Source organism: Diabrotica virgifera, chromosome 6, assembly GCF_917563875.1.
Source record: "Diabrotica virgifera virgifera chromosome 6, PGI_DIABVI_V3a".
NCBI classification, from domain to species: domain Eukaryota; kingdom Metazoa; phylum Arthropoda; class Insecta; order Coleoptera; family Chrysomelidae; genus Diabrotica; species Diabrotica virgifera.
Window position 1 is genome coordinate 147,286,176 of NC_065448.1, and position 22,305 is coordinate 147,308,480.

The 22,305-nt window shown below is 33.5% G+C and overlaps 1 protein-coding gene across 1 annotated transcript; it reads right to left on the reverse strand.

Moving 5' to 3' along the window:
• Window positions 1-424: 424 nt before the first annotated feature.
• On the reverse strand, window positions 425-21,067 carry LOC114344786 (zinc finger protein 239-like). The gene is made up of 2 exons (XM_028295616.2): window positions 20,883-21,067; window positions 425-1,612 (listed from the first exon to the last, which is right to left on the reverse strand). Exons 1-2 carry the CDS (start codon window positions 21,004-21,006, stop codon window positions 681-683), a joined length of 1,056 nt encoding a protein of 351 aa, XP_028151417.2. The 5' UTR covers window positions 21,007-21,067; the 3' UTR covers window positions 425-680.
• Between the last annotated feature and the right edge of the window lie 1,238 nt (window positions 21,068-22,305).

Genomic DNA, 22,305 nt, shown 5'->3' on the forward strand with positions numbered 1-22,305 from the left:
ACTAAATTGAGCGACAGTTATTTTGCGAAATAGAAGCAGGACCAGGTTCGACAATCTATTCACTGATAGTTGCAGGTTCGACAATCTATTCACTGATAGTTGCAAGAGAATTACTAATTAGAAAAAAGATTAAAGTTGCTTACAGGTAGAAGATTAAGCTTTGGTGCATTTCTCTTCTTTTCTGCTTTCTTCTTATCGTCTTTCGTCATATAAATGGATTTTTATAATTTGACACTGGCTTTCCGTAGAATTCTGGGGTTGAACGGTTGTGGTTTTCCCTGGAAGTTGGTGCGTGGCGGGTAAATTTAAAAACGACGAGGATCTTCTAAAAGACTCTCCCACTTTTCCTACTGCACTGTGCCACTTAAAGGTTTAAATTCACTAAGGTACTTTTTAAAAAGTCCCTTTATAAACTTTTACAAAATAGACTTCACTATTTATTGATAGAAAATAATTGAAATATTACAATGATATTACTTTTATATAAAATCTAAATTCTGAATATAAAAGGTAAAACTGCTGATTGGGATCGCTGACCTCTGGGGTTATTGCACCATAATTCGCGATACATCATCAATTAAGTACTAAACCAGCATAACTGAAATTGTAAATAGTCTGTATCCTGATACTTCCCAGCTAAGGGCTAACCCCCAGGACCATTATACGGAGTTGATTTTTCTTCAGTGTATCAACGAATGCCTTTTCAAATGACTTTGACGAGAAAACCGCTTGAAACAAATTTCACACTTGTAAGGTTTTTCTCCAGTGTGCACTCTCAAATGTCTTTTCAAAGTACCTACCTGAGAAAAATTATTCAAACAAATTTCACACTTGTAAGGTGGTACTCCAGTGTGTGTCATAAAATGTTGTTTCAATTGATCTTTTTGAGAAAACGGCTTAAAACAAATTTCACACTTGTAAGGTTTTTCTCCAGTGTGCAATCTCATATGTCGTCTCAAAGCATCTGGCCGAGAAAAATTATTCAAACAAATTTTACAGTTGTAGGGTTTTTCTCCGTTGTGTGTTATCAAATGTGATTTCAATTGACCTTTTTGAGAAAACTGCTTGAAACAAATTTCGCACTTGTAGGGTTTTTCCCCGGTGTGCACTCTCAAATGTCCTTTCAAATTACTTTTCTGGGAAAACTGTTTGGAACAAATATCACACGTGTATGGTTTTTCGGGTTTGATTTTTCTTCCAGAGTGTATCAACAAATGCCTTTTCAAATGACTTCGACGAGAAAACTGCTTAAAACAAATTTCACACTTGTAAGGTTTTTCTCCAGTGTGCAATTTTAAATGCCGTTTCAAAGAACCTGCCTGAGAAAAATGATTAAAACAAATTTCACACTTGTAAGGTGGTACTCCAGTGTGTGTCATCAAATGTTGTTTCAATTGATCTTTTTGAGAAAACTGCTTAAAACAAATTTCACACTTGTAAGGTTTTTCTCCAGTGTGCAATCTCATATGTCGTTTCAAAGCATCTGCCCGAGAAAAATTATTCAAACAGATTTCACATTCATGAAGTCTTTGTCCAGTTTGAAGTTTTATATTATTATTTAATGTATTATCTTCATGGTGTTGAATCATTTTGTTCACCTCCTCAGGACAACCTAAAATAAAAGCCATTTATACAAAATTTACTACAAAGGAAAAGTGATTGCAGAAAGTAAATAATAGGTATAAAAAGTACTACAACCTTTGAAGAAACAAATGTAATGAGCAATGTAAAGCACAATATAATGATATGCATATTAAAAGGCTAGTCAAAGATTTGAGGTTTATTCCAACACAACGAAAAATCGACATGTACCGATCACGCTCCTGCTCAGTAAACAAAATACGTTCCAACAAATAGAGGATCGTTCTTCCGAGTGTTCCAACAAAAATTGTGATCTTCCAGTGACAGTTACGTGACGATCATTTCAGTACACGGATAAAAATGCAAGTCAGTTGGGCTGACCTGCGCAGTAGGATCGGTTTTCGAATTACCGTCACCGAAAGTACAAATGATAAACATGCGCACAAAAACTGTACAAGCCGTTTCGTGACAGGTGACCTGTTAGTCAAAACGCAGAACAAACAAGAGATTCAAAGCCGTATATAAAGAGCAAGGGCAAAATTTGTAAAAACGAAACATCTATTATGTAGTTGCAGTGGCGGCTCGTGAGTAAAAATATCGGTGGGGCACTTTTATTTTGAGCAGCAAATACGAAATTATGAACACCGAAAAAATGTTAGTAAAAGATAAATATTGCTAGTAGCTACATGTATCTTACTCATGTACTTACCCATGTATCTAAGGATTCTAGTGAATAGCCTTTTTTTTTTTCATCACTAGGTGGGGAATCTGCTAACAGACGTCGGAGGTAAACATTTCCGACAGTGCTGGGTTCCTGAGCTAAACCCTCATCAGTGTTAAGTCGACCAGTTTGGCCGTAAGTCGGACCTCCCTGCCCTCCGTAACTCCGATGTGACCGGGACCAGCTAAACCCCACCCCTCTCATACTAGGGCATCAGAGTGGAATCGCTCGTTAGAGCATAACTTCTCCCCGATGTCCTTCTTTTGCCCGATTCTCAGTCGCTCGTCATCACGCATCAGCTTCCATCTCTCGCACTCATCCGACCACCACGTCCTTTACCACTATTCCTATCTCTACCTTCTCTTTTATCGACAGCACCTTTCTCTCATAAATGTGGATGTTATCCCACCATCGCTCATACATCACCATATTTTCTACCATTCCTCTCACAGACTCAAACGCTCTCTCTAGCTCATTCCTATCCCTTGCCTAGTCAATAGTCCTTGTTTATTAGTAGTTATAAGTTCACAATACTTCCAAGCACATCACCACTCGCAATATAAAAAAAATGTCTTATGCCCTAAACAGTTTTTAACTAGCACTATTATATTTTAGACGCAGGATTTATAATTTTATTAGTAGTTATAAGTTCACAATACTTCCAAGCACATCACCACTCCAATATAAAAAAATGTCTTATGCCCTAAACAGTTTTTAACTAGCACTATTGTATTTTAGACGCAGGATTTATAATTCAGTTCAATGCGACGTGTTTTTTGGGTTGCAAAATGGTCAATGACGAGTTCGTTAAATTTGTGGCAGTTAGATATTAATTGTTTTTCAATGGACAGCATCGCTAGGGCATTGAGTCGTTCTTCTGACATCGTATTCCGCAGGAATGTTTTTATCCTCTTTAGGGTTGAAAAGGATCTCTCTGCTTCTACTGTTGTCATAGGAGTTGTGCATGCAATGTTAATTAATTTAATGGACTCTGAAAACAAATCAGTAAGATTGTTTTCAACAAAAACCTCAAGCAATGGCACGAGACCACTCGCCGTTCCAAAGTCAGTCCTAGCGTATAGTACACATAGCTCCGATTTTAATTTGGTGGCATCTACAAACGGATAATGTTGCAAAACAATCTTCAGCTTTTCTTCGGGAAAAATAAGTTTATAGTCTGGAAATAATTTGGGATCGAATAGTGCTGCAAGAGTTAAATGGGCCGTGAAAGAAAGTCGATCCTCAATAGTGACCCTTATTAGATCACAAATTTCTTTCGCCGTCACGTTGTTATTTTCCTGGGTTCGTTTTCTTTTCCCAGTCGAAACGCTTGGACTATTGTCATCAATTATTATGTTATCCCTGATAGTTTGAATTTGATTTTTAAATTCCTGTATAAATATTTGAATTCTTGCAGGATCTAGGGCTCTTATTTGCAGTTGTTTATAAAGAATCTCAACGTGCGGCATAATATTATTAAAAAAATTCAGCCAGTATAAAAACATATGATCTTTTAATAACATAAGTAAGTCCGAAGCTTGTTGAATGGTTTGAGTATCTCGTTCGTTTTCAATGATTTGTTCAAAACATTGCATGAGATCGTCTTTGTGACTGAATATGGTGATTACCGCTCGGCTGTTGAATGCATGTCCAACGAGTATCGGATCCCCGGGGGAGACGTTTCTTTACAACAGTGTTCAGTACATTCATGCGTTTCGGAGAACGAGAAAAGAAAGACGAAAACCCAGCTAAGTTAGCAAAAAAAACTTACCATTTTATGCTCAGAAGCTGCCTTCGAGACGATCAAATTAAACTGGTGTGCATAACAATGGATAAAATGAGCATACGGAAAAGAACGTCGAATTATTTCTTGAACTCCATTGATTTTGCCTGACATGACAGTGGCGCCATCATAACTTTGGCCAATTAACTTATTAGGAGTATGGTTTAAGTTTAAATTATTCAATTGCTCCAAAATACACCTACTAATGCCCTCTGCATTATGAGAATCAGGTAAAAAATATCCCCAAAAACGTTCAAAGATTTGGTTGCCAAGGGTATATTTCAAAATTAAAACCATTTGATCTTGAACGGAAACGTCAGTAGTCTCATCAGCCTCGATTGCCACATAAGGAGCCCTTTCTACCTCTTTGCTTATTATTTCACGAGCTACATATAACATTGAATCCAGGAGTTCGTTTTGAATAATTTTTGAAGTTCCCAAAAATGTTGTATTATTTTCGGTTAAATGTTTTGCCAATATCGTGTCAACTTCTCCCATTAAGTTGACAAGTCCCCTAAATACTCCAGGATTCGTAGATGTCACACTTTCATCGTGACCTCTTAAAGCTAATTCAAACGCTCCGCAAAATTTAATACAGTCGATTATTCTATTTAACACATACCTGTTTTTGGTCACTATCTCGTTATGTTCATTTATTGATCTTCTAAAAGCCGAATCTAACTGTGATTGAATATTTATTGACCCTAATAATTGGTATTCAACACAATAGTGGATGTGTTTGGAGCTAACATTATGTTTTTTAATTTTCTCTGAGAGATGTTTAATATCATTTACACCCCGGATTGTCCAAGCCTCGTCCACTTGTGGTGAAAACAATAAACACTTAAAACAATAGAAGCGATTTGTCTCCTCACAACCGCATAACCAGTCTGCTAACAAATAAAGTTTCTCATTGAATTTACGATTAAAAGTTCTATTACCACTTTGTCCCGCCTGAATAATGTCCAATTTTGGTCTAGGAGGTCCTAGTTGTTTTATATTTAAACGTTTTTCAAAGTCCAATGTATTTGTCTTAATAAAACTTACACTATTAATATTTGTTGCCATATCGAATTATTGGATATCGACAATAATGAAGTCAGAATTGAGAATTGTACACTTAACAGATCGAAAACTACGCTCGGGCTGTGTCCTAGGAGAAGTATACTGGTGCGATACCGACTGCTAAGCCATATACCGTAACGTTGCCAGTTAGTACCTGCATCTGAGGATATTTCTTATTTCGCACACGGCAAGTCATCATTCTAGCGAACGATATTTTTCTAACTTGACAACAGTGAGCCCGGTCGCTCAGGAAAGCGCCCTTCCTCGGGTGCGGGTATAATTAAAAATTACACTGTGTAGTAGTTTTTAATCAATGGTGCGGGTGAACGCTGTTAATTTATATTTCTAAACTTTTTGGAGCTTCGCGTCGCATCGACTGAATATTTATTAGAATTTTAAATAAAGAAAAATTCATTAAACATAAATTGTATGAGATATCTACTACATTACATGAGCTAGTGGGAGGGCAGTGCCCCAAGCGCCTCCCTGCCACAGCCGCCCCTGTCTAGTTGAGACCTAAGAATGGATCTGAGGATAAGGTTGTTGAGTTGTCACGTTTTTTTACAACATTTCTCTACGGATCCGAGGCCTGGACATTGAAGCAATTAGAGATTAAGAAATTGGAAGATTTTGAGCCTTGGTATTATCGAAGAATGCTACAAATATCGTGGGTAGACAAGCTTGAATATTTTGGTGATATAGTCTCTCCCGTCCTCTCACATCTCAACTTTAATTAATACAAAAACAACAGAATATTTAATTGTACAAAACAAAAAACAATAACTACAGAATAATGAAATACATATACTTGTTGACAACCTCATTCATAGGCTTGCCAGCAAATGAATCTGGGTGCTGGGTTTTGCAGAAGATATTTTACGAATGACTAGGGAAAAATTTCTCAATACTGCCACTGATCAGATGCGAAATGCTCCTCATAAAATAGAGAATTTGCATCTGAAAGAGAATTTACCTGTGAATATTTTTAAAACTAAACTGTAGTCCGTCTCACTTTGACTTTACAGTATAAGGAACATAGGCAATGCAGTCCTTATGAGAGTTTTTAGCGCGGTGATGGCGATTTTATCAAAAATAATTTGTAATCAAATATTAGAGAGATTAAATTAAAACGGATTTAGAAAGACAATCTACAATTTTAGGATTCATATGAGTTTTAAGTTTATTTGATCTGCTATAGTTATTACGCATATGAATCCTAAAATTGTATATTGCCGTTCTAAAATAGTTTTAATTTAATCTCTCTAATGTTCGATTACAAATTCTTTTTGATAACGTGAATTGAAAGACAATTTACGTTTCATTTCGATTCAGAGGCAATGCACAATCCACAGTCAGCTGTTTCTGTTTAGAACTTCATCAGTGTAGATACGTGCTCGCCTCTGAATCATTACGAAACGAGATTGTCTTTTTAAGGGGAATTTCAAAAATAGATTAAAAAACCATAAGAACAAAATAGTAAACTCCCAGATACAGAATCCCATTATTAAATATAAAGGGGCGTTTAAACACAGCGATAAGTCCAGCAACTAGTTGTGATGACAAGTTGCTGTGATTTGTTGAGGTTGAAACGCTGTTTAGACGCTGCGATAAGTTGACCACAACAAGTTGAAGAGGAGACCATTGTGTACATTAGACCCTTTTAGACCCTTCAATGAATTATAACTAGTTTTCATCGTAAACAAATAGATCCTGTTACTTTCAAAATATAAAGGTTGGGTATGTTATACAGGGTATTTACAAAGTTATAACCAATTTTATATGAAAATCGTAACAAGTTCAACTCACTGTATAAATAAAAATAAGCACAACGGCAATGGTTTATTGATGCCATATTTTATTTATTGTCAAAATTTTTAAAAATGATTGATATTGCTAATTTACTTTATATCTAATAAAGGGTGAGTTAAAACTCAAGTAGGTAGGTACATTATTTTTTCAGTAAAATTTAAATGGGATACCCTGTATTTTATATCACTATTAAAAAGTACCATTACCGTACTTTAATTTGTATACAACATTCCCTATTCGTCTGTCTACGCAAAAGAAAAAGTAATTAAAAATGCGTGATCAAGGGATCAGGCACGTCAACTTCTGTCGGTTTTTCAACAAAAGCTTTGATGGTTCGCAATACGTATTTGGACGGGTTTGCGAGTGGTTTGTTGGTTTTGGAGCGCCTGAGTTGAAAATATCAACAAAAAACATTCATACATTAAAAATTTAACTTTGTTTCTGGTGAAGCAACACAGTTGGAAAAAGCAGCTGATATAATATTATAATTGTCACCGGAAAGCAAAAAAGGTAACGCACAACTTGGAAGAACCTATAGTTTTCTAACTTCGCTTCCGGTGAAGCAACAGGGTTGGAACAACCAGATATATTATAATTGTGTCACCGGAAAGTGAAAAAGGTAACTCACAACTTGGAAGAGCCTATAGTTTTCTAACTTCGCTTCTGGTGAAGCAACGGAGTTGGAACAAGCAGATATATTATAATTGTGTCACCGGGAAGCGAAAAAGGTAACGCACAACCTGGAAGAACCTATAGTTTTCTAACTTCACTTCTGGTGAAGCAACAGGGTTGGAACAACCAGATATATTATAATTGTGTCACCGGAAAGTGAAAAAGGTAACTCACAACTTGGAAGACCCTATAGTTTTCTAACTTCGCTTCTGGTGAAGCAACGAGTTGGAACAAGCAGATATATTATAATTGTGTCACCGGTAAGCGAAAAAGGTAACGCACAACTTGGAAAAACCTATAGTTTTCAGGGACTACCTTTTTCGCTTTCCGGTGACACAATTATAATATATCTGATTGTTCCAACTGCGTTGCTTCACCAGAAACGAAGTTAGAAAACTATAGGCTCTTCCAAGTTATTCGTTACCTTTTTCGCTTTCCGGTGACACAATTATAATATATCTGCTTGTTCCAACTGCGTTCCTTCACCAGAAACCAAGTTGGAAATCTATAGGTTCTCCCAAGTTGTGCGTTACCTTTTTCGCTTTCCGGTGACACAACTATAATATATCAGCTTGTTCCAACTGCGTTGCTTCACCAGAAACGAAGTTAGAAATATATAAGTTCTTTCAAGTTGTGCGTTACCTTTTTCGCTTTCCGGTGACAATAATTATAATATTCTGCTTGTTCCAACTGCGTTGCTTCACCAGAAACAAAAGTTAAATTTTTAATTTATGAATGTTTTTTTATATACTGATAACGATTTCCGAAGTGAAACTCGAAACGTCAAGTAAACTTGATTTCAAACTCGAATTGTGACTTATGTCCAAATAAAATAGTAAATCTTATTTTGTATTTCTCACGCCGGTAAGAAGACAACAATGAAATGACCTTTTTTACATTGGTCCGCATGTATATTTTTTATTTCAGCTTCGAGATGGATGACGTCACTAGTATGTAAATGCCAAAAAATCATAATTTAAAAATATGTCCGGATTTTTTAGTCGTCGGTTTACGAAATAATGAATTTATTCCATTTGGTTTTGCCACACTGTAGAACGTAGAACTAATAATAATTATTAAGTTACATAATATTTATTTAATTATAAAATTGCATAAAGTTATAAATTTAAAAAGCCATCGTCGTCATCTGAATAGGGAATCTTACTGATTCAAAAACAGCTTTCTTTGAAACACTTCAGATATCAGGACATCGAGATTCATTTTTCGGAAAAATAACAAAGAGTGCGAGCGGAGAAATCAAACTTGTTTGGTTTCGCTGTTTTGCTCTATGATTTCTGCCACTATGTTATCGAACACCCTATGTAACATTCTAATTAATTTTATAAATGTGAATCTAAAAGTTGGCTACAATTTTTGTTATTAACTTTTATTGCTATCTATTACTATAACGGATCTACGTAGCTTTACCCCACTAATCAATCACCCTGTACATTATTTAATTATATGTAAATAAATTCTAATACGGTAAGATTCTCCTAAATTGATACGACCCAAGTCCAATGATAAATCGCTGTACCGTTTAGACACGACGATAAATTAAAACAACTCGATCCTTGTGATAAGTTGATACCAACCTCAACCCAACTCCAACTTTGATAAGTCGTGCGATGCACCGTTTACACACAATGATAAGTTGCAACAACTCGATTGACCTTGATAAGTTGTTTGATATATCGCTGTGTTTAAACGATCCTTAATAATAGACACTAATTTAAATCTGAAACTTTCCTTATTAGAACCCCTTTCTGTTAACATCCTAAATCACTGCCTTTTACAATTTATAAGGCATAGAGACGACGAATATAGAAAGCGGAAATGATTCTACAATATGCAATCACATTCCGCTTTCATTCGGCTAGGAAAACTTATGAAAAAAGGTTCTTAGTACTCACAATCTGAGTAAAGATAGAAGGAAATTGAAAGACAATAATTTATGTTTCATTTCGATTCAGAGGCAATGCACAATCCAGACAGCTGTTTCTGTTTAGAACTTCATCAGTGTAGATGCGTGTCCGCCTCTGAATCAAAACGAAACGAGATTGTCTTTTTTAAAGGGAATTTCAAAAATAGATAAAATCCACCATTAGAACGCTGCCGCGATATTTATTAAAGAAAATAGAAAAGTCCCAGATTTAAAAGGCAAAGATTTAGGATGTTATTGTTGATGAAGTTCTAAACAGAACAGCTGTCTGCTCTGAATCGAAATGAATTGTCTTTTAATTCACTTCCATCTTAGGCTATTGATTATATTCAAAATAAGATAGCTAAAAGGAACTACAACGTTAACGGGGTTTTATTATTTCATATGGTCAATGGACATCTATATAAGAAAAAACTGTGGAGTGCTACCATTTCAAGGGGTGCGTTTTTGAGAAATGGGTGAATTAGTCCCTGGGCACAGGTTACATTAGGGTGAGTTCTATGCACTTTTGGTACAAACATATCTACATAAAAATTGTTCTTGGTTAAATTTCTTATCTAAATATCACTATTTGAAGTCAATGATACTTTTTTTTACAAAAATATATTCAATAGAAAAAGCCCAAAGAACCCCAAAAGAAAGAAATTTTGTTTTTTGTCCCATAACTTTTGTCCACGGGGATATAGGTATAGACATTGCTTCACAGAAAAAAAACTTACATATTTTCTCTTTAAAATGATGTTTAGTAGAGGTCATTAGGATTTACAGTTTTAGAAATATGATTTTTCAAAGTTCTCCACTCACAGCAGTTTTGGGCAATTTTCCTTGTTATTTCGCAAATATTGTTCTGTAACTTTTTTCTACGTAACTTTAGGCATATGCAATGGTACATGTAAGTGGAATAGAAATCAATTACCTTTAAAATGGTCTACTGTATAACGTTGTACGACTTTTTTTAAAGAGATTATGCTTTTTAAAAGTTTTATACTTTTAACAATTTTTTATAATATAATATAAAAATAAAATAATATTATTAAAGAATATAATATTATTTATTATATAATATTATATTATATATAGTATATATAATATAATATTATATTATATATTATATAATACTCAACATAAACAAATAGATATTATTTTTTACGATTATTTTTGAAGTTTCTCATTATAACTTTTTTTTCTTGTACGTGAATATACTATATATTGCTCAATAAAGAGGGCTTACTTTCTGTTCTTTAAAATAGTGTATCATCTATATTAAATAATGGAAACCGAGTGATTCTTTGATATTTTTTACCTGTATTATTTAAAATTATTTCTTTTACAAAAATTACATAAACATTAGTCTTAGAAAACATCACTTTAGTTAAAATTATTTAAACGTTTACATTTAAAAAATTTTCAAAATCAAAGTCCATCTCTTCGTTAGCCTTAGCTTCAATATCTTCGTCTCCCACCTCAGTTGTTATCTTAGAGTTCCCACAATTAGTGCCCATGCACAGGCACCCTTTGCAGAATAATGAACAACTAATTCCTATCTTCCTACAACCGCAGTTTATTGTACATCCTTTGGTACATTTACATGCTATTCTTTTCAAGCAAAGCTTGTGGCGCAGGAGCTTTGACAGTAAATATTGGAATTAATCCATATTCTGAAGTTTTCCCGGCCGAGTCAAGTGGATTCAAAGTATTACCTACAAAAAATAAGATTCAATCATAACACACAATCACATAAAAAAGTTATAATGAGAAATTTAAAAAATAATCCTAAAATCAAAAATCGTTGCAAGTACTTATTACATTTTGAAAAAGCACATCTCATTCAAAAATAAGCCTAGAATGTTTTATAATACACCATTTTAAAGTAAACAGAATAAGCATTCTTTTTTATTATTATAATATATACCTAAATGTAGAACAAAAAAAAGTTATATTGGGAAATTACAAAATAATCTTAAAAAATATAAAACTCGTTAAAAGTATAAAATCTTGAAAAAGATAACATAACCTCTTTAAAAGAAGTCGTACAACATTATACAGTAGAACATTTTAAAGGTAATTGATTTCTATTCCACTTACATGTACCATTGCATATGCCTAAAGTTACGTAGAAAAAAGTTACAGAACAATATTTGCGAAATAACAAGGAAAATTGCCCAAAACTGCTGTGAGTGGAGAACTTTGAAAAATCATATTTCTAAAACTGTAAATCCTAATGACCTCTACTAAACATCATTTTAAAGAGAAAATATGTAAGTTTTTTTTCTGTGAAGCAATGTCTATACCTATATCCCCGTGGACAAAAGTTATGGGACAAAAAACAAAATTTCTTTCTTTTGGGTTTCTTTGTGCTTTTTCTTTTGAATATATTTTTGTAAAAAAAGTATATTTGACTTTAAAAAGTTATATTTAGAAAGGAAATTTAACCAGGAACAATTTTTATGCAGACGTGTTTGTACCAAAAGTGCATAGAACTCACCCTAATGTAACCTGTGCCCAGGGACTAATTTACCCATTTCTCAAAAACGCACCCCTTTAAATGGTAGCACTCCGCGGTTTTTTCATATATAGAGATTCATTGACCATATGAAATAATAAAACCCCGTTAACGTTGTAGTTCCTTTCTATAGTACATGTACATAATCCTATCATAAGCCTATCTTTACTCAGATTGTGAGTACTAAGAACCTTTTTTCGTACCTTTTCCTATACGAATGAAAGCGGAATGTGATTGCATATTGTAGAATCCTTTCCGCTTTCTCTATGCGTCGTCTCGATGCCTTATAAATTGTAAAGGGCAGAGATTTGGGATTTTAACAGAAAGGGGTTCTAATAAGGAAAGTTTCAGATTTAAATTAGTGTCTATTATTATAGTTAATAATGGATTCTGTATCTGGGATTTTCTTATTTTCTTTAATAGATGTCGCGGCAGCGTTCTAATGCGCTGTTTCACAATATAAGAATTTTGATCGTGCGATGGTTAAAATCTACATAGTGGCTCGAGCAATCATATGGAATATTTCTCCCTTCACTGCTTGAAACGTTCGGAAAAGGGCGAGCCCCTATGTAAATTTCAACCATCGTTCGGTCAAAATTCTTATAGTGTGAAACATCACTATGGTGGATTCATCCGTCGTTGATCTATGTGATTCCTGTAGTTTTTGTGTTGTCTCCAGGAGTAAAGTAACTGTGTGCTCTCGTTATGTAGATTGTCTAAGGTGTATGCAGTTCTTTCTATTTTTTCTCTGTGTTCTTTGTTGATGTCTCTGTGGTTCCTGTCTACGAATGGTGTATATATTTTTCCTATTACCAGGCAGTGGTCCGATCCGCACTCTGCTCCTCTATTCACCTTTACATCCTGTACTGTTAACTTTGTTTGTTGTCTTGTTATGAAATAATCTATTATCGATTTTAGACCTCTTGTGTGCTGATACCAGGTGTGTTTATGTATGTTCTTGTGGGCGAAAAAACCATTCAAAATCTTCAACTCATATTGTTGGCATATATTTATGAGTCTTTCTCCATTGTTGTTAACAGTTTCTTCTCCATGGAAGCCTTTGTTTTTTCCTATGTTTAAAGCCTTGTGTCTATCTGAGATGTGAGGTACACCTCTCTCATCTAAATGATCTATTTTGAATTTTGACTCCAGAACATCTAATATATATCCCAGTCTAGAATTTATATTAGAAAAAAAAAAAGATGACATAAGAGAATAGAAAAAATTGTGTATATTTAAAAAACAAAGATATAAAACAATACAACAAAAGAACACAGTCCAAAATATGTTTGTTTTTTGGTGTTAGTTTGGAACCTTTAGCCAAAGTCCAAAATGTGATCAATCTACACTCGTGTGCAAAAAAATTGATCCACTGAAAATTTGGTCATTTTTAATGTCTCGAATTTCCTAAACCTGTTGTTCGATTTAAGTGATTTTTTACCAGGTTATAGCCTTATTCATTAACAATATCGCTGTAATAATATTGTTGCTAGAGAGCTAAACTGTCATTGTATAACGGGTGTATGAATCAAACTGTGTTTTTTTCTCAAAGTTCGCATCATCCTGTGGACTATTCTAGCGTTTGTAAAATACAGAAATTAAAAACCAGCTGTAGCCTCAGGTTTTCTTAACATTCTGTTTTTAGATTCATTCGCTTATGTTGGATAATAAAAAAGTTAGATGCTTTAACAACTAGTCATGTTCGTCATCAGTACAGGGTGTTTCGAAATAAGTGCGGCAAACTTTAAGGGGTAATTTTACACATGAAAAAAATGACAGTTCGCTTTATAATCATATGTCCGCAAACGCTTCGTTTCCGAGATACGGTATGTTCAATTTTTTTTTTACAAACTGATGATTTATTTATTGCTTTAAAACCAGTTGAGATATGCAAATCAAATTTGGTGGGTTTTAAGACGTAGTTATTGCACATTTTTTGACATACAATTAAGAATTTTATATTCACCATTGGCGTGCGTACGGGTAATATTATGGGTCATAATACCTGTTTGCGCACCAATGGTGAATATAAAATTCTTAATTGTATGTCAAAAAATGTGCAATAACTACGTCTTAAAACCCGCAAAATTTGATTTGCATATCTCAACTGGTTTTAAAGCAATAAATAAATCATCAGTTTGTAAAAAAATATTGAACATCATGTATCTCGGAATCGAAGCGTTTGCGGACATTATGATTATAAAGCAAATTGTGACTATTTTCTCATGTAAAATTACCCCCTAAAGATTGTCACACTTATTTAGAAACACCCTGTAATGATGACGAACATGGCCACTTGTTAAAGTACCTAACTTTTTCATTATCCAATATAAGCGAATGAATCGAAAGACAAAATGTTAAGAAAACCTGTGGCTATAGTTAGGTTTTAATTTCAGTATTTTATAAATGCTAGAATAGTCCACAGGGTGATGCGAACTTTGAGAAAAAGGCACAGTTTGATTTGTACACCCTGTATACAATGACAGTTTGACTGTCTAGCAACAATATTATTACAGCGATATTGTCAATTAACGTGGTAAAAAAATCACTTAAATCCAACAACAGGTTTAGGAAATTCGAAACTTCAAAAATGACCAAATTTTTAGTGGATCGATTTTTTTGCATCTGAGTGTATATAAGGAATTTATGCTGAACCGATTCCAGTCGTTCAACTGAATCGTAATAGTGTGAGTTCCATATAACAGACCCATATTCTAAAATGGATCTGACATACGCTGTAAAAACTACTTTAGATGCATAAGATGACAAAGACAGCGTATTATGAATTATAAATCCCAACATTCTCATTTCTTTATTCACAATCTGGTTAATATGGTTGTTATAAGTTAAATCAGAATTGACAAGAATCTCTAAGGTCCGGTTTCACCAACAACAAATAAATCAATGAATAGTTATTCGTTAAATAAAACTTATTAGACGTTTATATTTTTATTTTGTTTCAATATTTTGATACACACTTAAAAGTTAAACTGACTAATTTAGTTAAATCTGAAATTAGATGGAAGGGATGTGGAAAAACAAGAATTGAACACGCCAAAACGGTTATATACTCGGGAAAATGTGGCGAAAAAGACCGACACGAGAGTGGTGTTGCATTCATGATTTCAAAAGAAGCAACAAATGCCCTAATAGAATGGGAAGCCATCTCAGATAGAATAATAATGGCTATATTCAAAGCGAGATATAAAAATCTAACAATTGTTAATGTATATGCACCAACAAATGAAAAAGAACAGGACATAAAAGATGAGTTTTACCAACAGCTGCAGATGGCATACGATAAAATACAAAATAAATATAAAAAAGATATTGTGATGATAATCGGAGATATGAATGCCAAAATAGGAACGAATAATAGTGGAAGAGAAACTGTAATGGGGAAAGAAGGATTGGGACAAATTAATGAGAATGGTAACATGTTTATAGATTTCTGCACCCAAAATAGTTTAGTCATAGGTGGAAGTATATTTCAACACAAACGCATACATAAAGTAACATGGACATCCCCCGATGGACAAACACACAATCAAATTGACCACATAACCATAGATAAGACATGGAGGCACTCACTCTTAGATGTTAGAGCAATGAGAGGGGCAGACATAGGGTCCGACCACATGTTGATTAGAGCCAAAATCAAACTCAAACTAGCCAGAAGCAAGAAAACGCCAATGGAACAACGAGAAAGATATAACGTTCAGTGGCTCAAAGACGGAAATGAAAGTACTGAAGAATATAAGACCAAGTTAAGAGAATTATATAATAAAACTTACAACACAGAAAATGCCACGATAGAAGAGCTGTGGGATAAATGCAAGTATGTATATACACAAGCAGCAAAAGAAACGATAGGAATACAAAAAATAAGTAATAAACCATGGCTATCGAGAAGCACGTGGGAAAAAATAAACGAAAGGAAACTACTTAAATGTAAAATGCTACAAAATGATCTAAGAGATAGGGAACAAATGAAGAGAGAATATAGAGAGAAAGATAAAGAAGTTAAAAAAGTGCGAGAAACGACAAAAGACAATATAACGAAGAACTGTTAATAGAAGCAGAAACAGCAGCAAAAAACAACGACATGGGAACTCTATATAAAACGACGAAAAAACTAAGCTCGCGCGGAAAAATGAATGTTGAGCATATAAAAGACAAGAACGGGAAAATGTTGAAGAATGAAAAGGAAATAGTTGAGAGATGGATCGAACATTTTAGAGAAGTATATGCCAACAGAATAATAGAACACGAAATAGAAAATGAAGAAATAAAGGAAGAACTAAGCTGCACCGAATCGGAATTCACAAAAAAAGAAGTAAGTAAAGCAATACAACAGCTGAAAAGAGGGAAAGCAGCTGGAATAGATAACATTACCACAGAACTACTGAAAGCAGATAGAGAAACATCGGAAGAAATCCTGTATGTACTAATAAACAGAATATGGCAGGAGGAGAGAATACCTGATGATTGGAAAAAAGGTATAATTGTAAAGATACCCAAGAAGGGAGATCAAACGAATTGCAACAATTGGAGAGCAATAACACTACTTTCTACAGTGAGTAAAGTCATGACAAGGATGATACTAGAAAGAATGAAAGAAACTATAGACCAGTTGTTAAGACCAAACCAAGCGGGCTTCAGGAGTAATAAAGCATGCACAGATCATATTAACACATTAAGAAACATTGTAGAACAAACAATAGAATGGCAGAGCAAAATCTATATAAATTTCATTGACTTTAGACAAGCCTTTGACCGGATTAACAGAGAAAAAATGTGGGAAATACTAAAGAGATATGGAATTCCATTAAAATATATAAGAATTATCAAAATGTTCTATGAAAACTATCACAGAACCAATCAACATAGACAGTGGAGTCACACAGGGGTGTATTCTATCTCCAACCATATTTTTGATCTTAATTGACTGGGTCATGAAGAAGGCAACGAAAAATAAAACAGGAATTAGATGGAATGCTTTCGGTCAGCTTGAAGATCTAGACTTTGCAGATGATATATGTCTGGTGTCCGAAAAAAGACAACATATGCAGAAAAAAACAGAAAAGGTGACAAAAGAAGCAAGAAAAATAGGACTAGAGATTAACACAAGAAAAACCAAACTTATGAAGATAAATACGGAAAGAGAAATGGGTATATTTATTGAAGGAGAAGAAGTAGAAAATGTACAGAAGTTTTGCTATCTGGGAAGCATAATTGACGCTAGCGGTGGAATAGAAGAGGAAATTAATGGAAGGATAACTAAAGCCCAAAATGCGTTCTATATGCTGAAGAAAACATGGGAGTCCAATAAATTAACAACCAAAACCAAAATCAGGATATTTAATACAAATGTAAAGAGCATTTTGCTATATGCAGCAGAAACTTGGAAAATAGAGAAAAAGATTATACAAAAGGTTCAAACATTTGTAAATAGATGCCTTAAACGAATATTGCAAATATATTGGCCAAATCGGATAAGTAACAAGGAACTTTGGAGAAAAACTAATCAAGAGCCGATAGCCAAAACGATAAACAGACGCAAATGGAAGTTTATTGGACACACATTAAGGAAAAATGAAGATGATATAACCAAACAAGCCCTGGATTACCAACCAACTGGAAAAAGAAAACAAGGCAGACCAATGACATCCTGGAAAAGAAATATTACCAGAGAGCTAGAAGACAATGGGTTAACATGGAAAGAAGTGAAAGCCCTGGCCAGAAACAGAGATGAATGGAGGGGGACTGTAGAGGCCCTATGTTCCAAATGGAATCAAGAGGAGTAAAGTAAGTAAGTAAGTAAGTAATTTACTTTATTATAAATATTTACAGCGAGATTAACTTGCGAATTTATTGGAATAGTAAATATTTATTTGATAAATAACTAAAATAAGTCTTTTCTGACGTTAGTAAAATGGATAAATGTCAGTTTATTGGTTGAATAACTTTACTCATAGAATAAACTACTATTTGTCGTTGGTGAAACCGGGCATAAGTCCTTTATTTCAGTAACACGAATTAAAGACGTAACACTAAATAACATTTAAAGACATAGGAAAGTTGGACATCTATAAGATTAGAGCAACCAACATAAGCAATTTGTAGTTGACATTTGATGTAAGCTAAAAATACTGACAGTGTTGCCATATTATAAAATATTTTTTCCTGTAACATCTAAAATTCAAAATCAATAAGAACACAATACAGTGACAAATGCGCTAATAACCAGCAGAATAACGCAAAAGCTGGAAAACATATTAAGTTGTGAGATAAAAAAAATGAATGTAGTTGAGGAGGGAAATTTAGCGATAAAAACCTATAAACTTTTATAATATTTATTATTTCCCACCTTTAGAAGTATCAGACAAGTTTGGCAACTGCCGCTGTGACAGTTTTAGTTGACCTGCTCCTATGATACATCTAAAGATCGGAAACAATAAATATGTAGAATGTAAATTTATAGGTTTTTATCGCTAAATTTCTCACCTCCACTATTCTCATTTTTTCTTATCTCACAACTAATATGTTTTCCATCTTTTGTGTTAATTTGCCGGTTATTAGCGCGCTCATCACTGTATATGATTTAAAAATCAAAAACAAATGTTAGACAGAAATCAGAAAATAAACAGAAACATCTAATCATATAGACACTAGTAAAAGCAATAAAATTATATAAAAATCAATAGTTAATTGAAACACTAAAAAAGGTAAAGATTTCTAAAATGTAAATAATAAAATATCTAAAATAGTAAATACAGTAGAACCTCGAAAATCCAAACTAATTGGGGGGACAGTCTGTTCGGATTCCAAAAAGTTCGGATTATCCGAAAGTTAGCCTAACTAGTAATTAAAAGCTTTCATTGTCATTGATTTTGAGTTGCAAAACGTTCTCGCAAGATGGACAATATTTTTAGACTCCAGTTGACTAAGAAAGAACCGAAGTAAGTTTATGTTTAACCCTTATAAGCACTACATATTAAAGTACGTATGTATTTTTAACAAATTTAAATGTCAAAATCCTATTAATCCTACATTGTTCAATTTTCTGTGGTTTTACTCTGTATAATAAACATGTTTTTAAGTTTTTCTCTTGAATTTTTTAATTTTTTTCACTTTCCATTGGTTTGGATTTGCCGAACGTTCAGATTAGCGGGATTCAGATTTTCGGGGTCCTACTGTAGTAATAAAAAGAAACAACTTGAATTTAACTAAACTAAATATTGTTCTATAATGCATAACAAAAATTCCATAAATGGCTCTTTATTTCTTATTCGTTCCCTCCACATAAATTCTTGGAGGTACGGTGGAAACAAATCCGTGAAAGTCCTGCATTGTCTATGGAATTTCTTCTTAGTGTGCATCAAAACGCTCTCTATCGTTTGTGTATGAACATTGTTATCATCAGGGTTGACGAAGTTATTCTCATGAATAACAGTTCTGTGTTCATACCAATGAACTGTCAATACGGATGGAATGGCCCTGTCCCATTCAAATAGTGAAGCGAGATTGCCACCAACATACAAGAGAGAGGTTCTAGAGAGAGACAGACAAGGTGCTGGAGAATTTGACAGGCCGTGTAATTTGAGTTGCCTATATAAATGGACCCGATTGAATCAGTATTGACAGTTCGTTGAATGCACCTCATATTTTAATTTTCAGGGCTGATTGGTAGTACATATTTCAAAATTTAAATACTTTTTTGTATCTACAGAGTAAATAGAGTACAGAGTACCATACTTGGTGTTTAAATCAGTTTAAATACTTTTCAGAATTGTTATTTGTATTTATCAAAACAAATACCCACTTTCCTAAATATTTGGGAGTTAAATAATTTTAAAACTATTTAAATACTAAATTAGTGACTGTTTTATATAAAGTGAAGAAGTAGTCCTTGATTATGTTTTTATGTTACTTTTATATTTAGAATTTTACTTTTATATTTCCCCGATTTAAGTTGACATAGGCAACTCAAATTACACGGCCTGTCAAAGTTTCCAGCACCTTGTCTCTCTCTCTCTAGGACCTCTCTCTTGTATCGTGACTGCATTAATTGTCTTCCTGCCTATTCCATCCGTATTGACAGTTCATTGGTTCATACACACCCCCATCCAGGAGACCAATATTTCTATATGCTCCCCATCCATCAGTCACAATTACTGTCCCCGGTAGAATTGTTCTAAAAAGAATATCATTGTATTGTATAACTAAATATATTATGTAATATTAACATACTTTGATACAGTGGGCAACAGTGTCTTTGTGTTCTATGCCTGCACTGGTGTGAGGAACAGTTTTCCACTGTTCCTTTCTACCATACCAAATACCTACTGTCCATTCCTGAAGGCACCTGTATGGTACTTCCCCCTCTTCCTGGAATCCTCTTAGCTCCACAGGATGTTGCTGTAAATATGTGGTGCACACTTCTCTGCAGAGATTGCACCAGTCAACAACAGTAACAGAAGTAGCACAGTCTATACAACATCTTGTGTATGTTACATACATTGCACAGCACTGTGTTTCTAATCAACTGCCGCATTGCACACCACACTAAACATTCATACACACTACTAAATGCAGTAATCAGTAATGGTAAATTTCAGAATTCTTCACTCATTTGGTTCATGTTTAAATTTGTGTCTGGGACAACAATATATGTAGCCATTGAATTTTTGTAAATATAATTTGAACATTACAAAATTAGTATTCCAATTCAGTATTCACAAATAAGTGAATACAGTGGAAATACTATGATTTTTATAGTTACTTATTGTTTTATTTTTCTCACCTAGAGGCTCTTCCTTTGGTTCATTTTTTAAGTTTTCCAAATCTATTGATGTGGATAACTGAGTCTGGATATATTTTTGGTCGTATTCATCCAACTCTTTTTTAATTTCAACTTTAACTTCCATAGCTAATTTATAGAAAAATTCTACAAAAATCCATGTTGACACCTGTGGTTGACACTGGTTTGGTATTCTGGTATTGGTTACTGGTATGGAGACCTACACAGAGGAGAGGAATCGAGATAGGACGACCTTGAAATTTTTGTACACGATTTTGCCTGTTTGCTTGGTTTCTCGCTAGGGCGGCGGTGGCGTAGAGATAGATGCTAGTTTTGCATTGGAGTGAATGTGAAAATTTCGAAAATAATTAATTATTCGTAGTTAATATAAGATTACTGGTTTTGGTGGTTAATATTATTTAAATATGAGTGCCAAGAAAGCTTACACTAAAAGAAATTGCTTCGTACCGGGATTTATATCGAGTTATCGTTCCGATAAAAAATTCAAAAGGGAACTTAACGAAGTATATAAAGACTTTTTATAAAGATTTGTCTTTATGTTATTTATAACGTTTATGGATTATACCTATTCGTTTGTATATTATTTCCTTCGGTGTAAATAAAATTTGTGTATTACCTATTATTGGTTTTTATTTTAACCTGAAAATTATAGTGATATAGTAGGAGGTTCTTGAAAGTTTTTCTGTCGAAACAATGCATTTTTTGAGACAAAATATTTCACAAAAATTAACATTAATTTTATAAAAGTCAGACTGTCGTCTGTAGTTAATTTACATATATTTTTATTAACTAAATTTAAACATCTGATAGGTAAGCTTTCACAATATAGATAAATGAAGTGTTCAAAAGAAAAAGCATTTTAAATTTTGATAAAAAGAATAATTTAAAAAAAATTGATCAATAAACTTCAAATTATTTAAATAACTTTTTAAACTTTTTAAAAACAATTACGTACAGTTAAGTTCAATTTTTTCAACTAACAAACTTTTTGATATCAGTTACAAAGATATTAACAAATTAATTTGCAGTTGAAATACCATTGGTATATAAATGTGGCAGTTAGATAATGTGACAAAATATTTCAGCTTCAAAATAAGCTGTCCGCTGTCCTACATATTAAAGTAATGACAAATTTAAATTTGATGTCACATCTCCATCTACAATGGTATAAAAAGAATACACTTTTTAGCACACGTCGATATGTTATAAGGTTAAAATAATATATTTTTGGCATAAAACATATTCAGCTACAATCCACCAATAAATTAATGTCTAATTACTCTAAAAACAATAATAAAATGAGTTAAATAATAAATAAGTCCATAAGAGCTAATGTATTTGTAGCACCTATTCGAACACTTGCGCCTCTAGCGGCGATTGCTGAAAGTTGAATTAGAGGTTGAAA

Coding starts and splice junctions, on each gene's coding strand:
- LOC114344786 (XM_028295616.2), bottom strand. CDS start 21,006: ATGGAAGTTAAAGTTGAAATTAAAAAAGAGTTGGATGAATACGACCAA. Junction 1,613..20,882: donor ACCAAAGGAAGAGCCTCTAG/GTGAGAAAAATA, acceptor CTTTTATTTTAG/GTTGTCCTGAGGAGGTGAAC.